The sequence below is a fragment of the Sinocyclocheilus grahami genome, unplaced genomic scaffold, assembly GCF_001515645.1.
Source record: "Sinocyclocheilus grahami isolate Dianchi unplaced genomic scaffold, SAMN03320097.WGS_v1.1 scaffold523.1, whole genome shotgun sequence".
In the NCBI taxonomy this organism is placed as follows: domain Eukaryota; kingdom Metazoa; phylum Chordata; class Actinopteri; order Cypriniformes; family Cyprinidae; genus Sinocyclocheilus; species Sinocyclocheilus grahami.
The window spans coordinates 848205-852311 of record NW_015505702.1 but is presented as its reverse complement, the minus strand read 5'-3'; the positions used below and the strand labels follow the sequence as shown (position 1 = coordinate 852311).

General features: G+C 35.6%; 1 protein-coding gene across 1 annotated transcript; it reads left to right on the top strand.

Moving 5' to 3' along the window:
* The first annotated feature begins 203 nt into the window (after positions 1 to 203).
* Positions 204 to 3789, top strand: LOC107555020 (NADH dehydrogenase [ubiquinone] 1 alpha subcomplex subunit 10, mitochondrial-like). Its single transcript, XM_016237705.1, has 9 exons — positions 204 to 365; positions 774 to 942; positions 1090 to 1305; positions 1482 to 1568; positions 1716 to 1837; positions 2266 to 2345; positions 2662 to 2716; positions 2793 to 2878; positions 3684 to 3789. Exons 1-9 carry the CDS (start codon positions 291 to 293, stop codon positions 3787 to 3789), a joined length of 996 nt encoding a protein of 331 aa, XP_016093191.1. The 5' UTR covers positions 204 to 290.
* The last annotated feature ends 318 nt before the right edge of the window (positions 3790 to 4107 follow it).

Genomic DNA, 4107 nt, shown 5'->3' with positions numbered 1-4107 from the left:
AAATACAATCATACGACAACACGTGTTTTTTACAGTCTATGGACAACACACAAAATAAAATAACATATAATTAAATATAGAAATGCAAGAACCAACCCCAATACATCTATAAGAAATAATGTATTTAACAAACAAAACAACTTCAGTTCTTTGTCATTTGTATTTTGGCTAGGGCTTTTGTCATATGAAGAAACCACGTGACGCACCGATGACGCAAAACTCCCGCGACGCAGAGCTCCTTCGGCGACATTGAGGATCATCAGACTCACTGGAGTTTGTGAAGTTTCGCGATGGCGTTGCGGTTATTTCGGCTGGTTGTGCCCTCGGGTGCAGCAGCTTGGAAAGCAGTATCGCCTGTGGCGACGGTAAGATTGAAAAACAGCCTCTGCACTCCAGACAAAAGGTTGATCTGTTAGCTCTGGTCTCATATAGCCCATACTGAAGGACAACAGCAGAACTGCAGTTGTGACAATCACTTCCTACTGACACATTAATGTATCTGCTCATATGTTTACTTAAGCAATGTAACATTTATGTAAACGTGCATTGACTTTGGTTCAGTGAAACCCCGTGTTCATGTCACACTAGGTCAATCAAAGAAAATTGTTTAGTTGTTTTGTATTTAAAACAAACGTGATCATTAATCATTAAACAAAATCATTAATGGCTTGACACTATATATAGTGATATTGCAGCTGATCATGACTGTACACGCTGTCAGACAACATCAACCTATTTGCAGGAAAAATAACAGGCTGTTTTATACACTTAAGGCTCAAATCCACACAAGTGCTGTCAGTAACCTGCAGTATGGATGGTGGGCTTATGCTCTGGGGGAGAGGACAACCTCCCGCTTCAAGGAAAACAGCAAAATAATTTCCATTGATGGCAACTTGGCATGTGGAAAGGGAGCGCTTGCGCAAAAATTGGCTGATAAACTCGGTAAGACAATGACTGGCTCTCTAGTTTTATTTTTATATTGTTCTTTTATATGTATATATATATGTATATGTTTATTTATATATATATAATGTAATGTGTGTGTAAAATTAAAAATATTCATTCAGTATTCAATGTTTCTCTCATCAGGGATGCTGTACATGCCCGAGCCAGACATACACTATGTGGACAAAATGACAAAGGAGAAAGTTCCTCTAGATAAGGCTTTTAATGGAAACTGCAGTCTGGAGAAGTTTTACTTGGAACCCAAAGCCAGTGACGGTAACTCTTACCGTCTGCAGTGTTGGATGTACCTCATGAGGCTGCTACAGTACTCTGATGCTGTTGAACACCTGCTCTCTACAGGTGACCAAAGCTGTTTGATACTTAATAGCGGTACACTTATATTATACACAGTTTGATGATGTGATCGAAATGAAAACCTTACAGCACAAACGTATTACCCTATATAAAAGTTGTGAGAACACATTGAGACACCAGGTTGTTTATGCTATTCTTTTTTCTCTGTTTCCCTCTCTCAGGACAGGGAGTTATTCTGGAACGATCTCCGTTTAGTGACATTGTATTTTTGGAGGCCATGTTCAAAGAAGGCTTCATCCGAAAGCAGTGTGAGTGATAATGTCCGAAGTTCATAGTGTAAAATGATACAAAGGTGAAAAAAATGCTGGTGGCCTTATTACAGTGGATAATATATCAGAGCTGTTTTTTGTTAATTGAAATGAAAAGGATGTATGGTATATGTTGCTATTCTGCAGGTATGGATCACTATAATGAGGTTAAGGGTGTCAGTATCTGTGAGTTTCTGCCCCCTCATCTGGTCGTCTATGTGGACTTACCTGCTGAAGAGGTCCAGAAAAATCTCAAGGCATCAGGAAAGGTTTGTGTGAGGAGGGGAACACATTGATTTGACTCGTTGTTGGTTGAAATAATTAATATTTTGAGTTTAATGTACAAAAATAAGAACACAGAGTAATTTCTTAATAATTTTTTTATTTGTTTGCTGCATGGGGGGTTTTATACATTGTATAATTGGGGAAATAATTGACAAAATATTTTTGCATTTCCACGTGAAGTTAGCCATGCTGAGTTAGCCAAGCAAGTTATGAAATGGATCTGTTTTTCTATTCCAGCTTTCATGCTAAAACTATTTCAACTTTATGACTAATAAGGGTTCTGAGTAAAGAATTAAATATTTAAATTTTTAATAATTAATTTTGACAAATTCAGGAAGAGATTATTAAATTGGTGATTGAATGACCAACATCACATCAGTAAATTTGAATTGTCATTGCCTTACTTATACAGTCATACCTCCAGAATGTTCCTTTAAGCTACCTAAAGAGCATTGAGACGGCGTACAAGAAGAACTTCCTTCCTAAAATCAGGTCAGTAGCTAATCTACTACGTTTTTCTTTGTAAATGTAACTGATAAGTACTGTAATTATTTTACAGAAAAAATAATATATATATATATATATATACACACACACACACACACACACACAGTTATTAATATAGTATAATTGTAATAATATATATTTTATAGTATCATTATTCATATTTTTCTATAGAATTAAAAATTAAAATTAAAATAAAATTAATTGTTTATTTAAAGTAAGTTCAAAGCATGTGCATTTTCTGGTGGTGTGAGTATATCAAAGTTTTCAGTTTTAGTTTCAAAAACCTGTATCTCATTTTCAGTGAAGAGGCAGAGGTCCTTGCCTATGACGCAACCCAAGCCCAGGACATTGAGAGGGTAAGGATCGAACCTGTGTATGGAGCACATTGAGGCAGACAAATGTCACTGCTCTGACTCTGTTTTTCCTTTTCAGGTTGTGGAGGATATCGAGTACCTCAAGTTTGAGAAGGGTCCTTGGCTGGAGCAAGATGACGTCACTTTCCACCATATTCGAATGCTGTGAGTGCTTGATTTATTTACGTTTCATTATTTTATTTCTTTCTGTAGACTGTTCCTTGGGCTGGCTGGAATTATTATCTGTCATTTAGTTCTGGTTGGCCACATGAATAAATTTCTCTTGATATCATCCATACTCATCCATATTTTTTTTACCGAGATTATATATATTTTATTGTAGGGTACAATGGGGCTAAAGGCCCACCTTAAGTAGTGCTTTTCACTACTCCTATAGTGTATTGATTGCATAAATAAATGTGTGTGTTTTTGATGGAGCAAAACATTTTGTGGGAAAATAATTCATAAAGAGATTTGCTTTAAAAGTTTTGAAGCAGATGCCATGTTATTATGACTTCACAATAATAACAATACAATTATATGTATATATAAATGATTAAATTCACATTTTAATTATGATGGTTACATTATAAATATGGTTATTATCTCTAAGGTGGACACGCAACCTAATAAATGATATTAACCATCTGAATCTAATCATGTTATGTCAATAAATAGAAAAGTCAGCCAGCCTATTTATCATCTTAATTATTGTGTCTTTAGCATTAACAGCAAATACAATATGTACATTTAATTACTTTGAACATAAAAAACCTTGAATATTAGATCAATTTAGTGCAGAAAAAAACTTTGCTGCAAGTGCATTGCAGTCTGTATCTTCAGAAAAATGTGAATGTGTACAGTGAAAAGCAGACATTTAAAGGTTCTGCGGTATGTTTTTGTGCCATCTAGGGGTTCAAAGAAAAATAAAAGCACATGTGGATTTTCACTCTTTTTCCCCATTCATTAGGGTGGAGGACAAGCAAAGAGTAGCCAACATGACCTGCATCCCCAGATATCTTCCAGAAGATACATTTTTGATCAATTTTAGTCAGAGGACCTTAATCCAGCCATGACAGACTATTCAAACTAGATATGAGACTAGTACAGCTCTGTCTTGCAGGTCTTGTAATAAATCACTAAAAGCCGTTCGTCCATGTCTTGTGGGGAAAGATATATTCTGCTCTTATGCAGCTGAAGATCTCATTGTACATTGCTATTAAAATATTTATTGTATATGTTCAACTCGTTTCCTTTCACTTTGAGTCATTGTTGTTCTTTGATGGGATCTTGTTGAGGTCAAATGAAACTCTGGTTCCAAAGTCATGGTCCCGTGAGGCCCCTGGGCACATCTTTTTTTTTTTATACATTTTTGATCAATTTTAGTCAGAGGA

What these genes read in the sequence shown, in the direction of transcription:
- LOC107555020 (XM_016237705.1), top strand. Translation starts at nt 291, where the DNA reads ATGGCGTTGCGGTTATTTCGGCTGGTTGTGCCCTCGGGTGCAGCAGCT. An exon ending in AGGCTTCATCCGAAAGCAGT is followed by an intron (nt 1,569 to 1,715) that starts GTGAGTGATAAT and finishes GCTATTCTGCAG; the next exon opens with GTATGGATCACTATAATGAG. An exon ending in AAGCCCAGGACATTGAGAGG is followed by an intron (nt 2,717 to 2,792) that starts GTAAGGATCGAA and finishes TTTCCTTTTCAG; the next exon opens with GTTGTGGAGGATATCGAGTA.